The sequence below is a fragment of the Myotis brandtii genome, unplaced genomic scaffold, assembly GCF_000412655.1.
Source record: "Myotis brandtii unplaced genomic scaffold, ASM41265v1 scaffold986, whole genome shotgun sequence".
Lineage (NCBI taxonomy): Eukaryota > Metazoa > Chordata > Mammalia > Chiroptera > Vespertilionidae > Myotis > Myotis brandtii.
This window is the reverse complement of record NW_005372102.1, coordinates 1,559,863-1,560,385: the sequence shown is the minus strand read 5'-3', so window position 1 is coordinate 1,560,385 and position 523 is coordinate 1,559,863. Positions and strand designations below refer to the sequence as shown.

The 523-nt window shown below is 52.0% G+C and overlaps 1 protein-coding gene across 1 annotated transcript in view; it reads left to right on the top strand.

The window, feature by feature from the left end:
* Window positions 1–523, top strand: part of HTT (huntingtin) — a 100,908-nt gene that overhangs the window by 80,243 nt on the left and 20,142 nt on the right. Inside the window, exon 48 of the mRNA XM_014533453.1 lies at window positions 7–37. Within this exon, the coding sequence (XP_014388939.1) occupies window positions 7–37 (31 nt within the window). The remainder of the gene's footprint in view (window positions 1–6; window positions 38–523) is intronic.

The window sequence follows — 523 nt, the reverse complement described above, 5'->3', positions numbered from 1 at the left end:
TCCACCGCCTACTGGAGCCAGTTGAACGATCTGTTTGGTAATTAAAGTAAAAGTGTCTCTTATTTATTTATTTTAAGAGTTTTAAAATTGATTTTTAGGGAGAGAGAGAAAGAGAGAAACATCTATGTGAAATCGAGTCATTGATCGGCTGCCTCTGGTATGATCCACAACCGGGGATCGAGCCTGCAACCCAGGCATGTGCCCCGACCGGGAATCGAACCAGCAACCTTTCGGTGCACGGGACGACGCCCAACCAGCCACGCCACACTGGCCAGGGCTAAAAATGTCTTTTACTTTTTTAAGTGCTGCAGAGCTAGGATCTGCTTTGCACTGAGTAAACATACAGTAAGTGCTGTTGCTCTAATAAACAGAAGTAACTGAGACACAGCACCGGGGTCCCCAGCTCTGCATGTCTTTGGATGTGGGGGCCACTTTGCTGGTCGTTGGCCCAGCGCTGGCTCCGAGCCCTGGGCCCACGCAGGCTGGAGGGCCTGGATGTGCTGCCGAGGACGCGCCTCCGCGC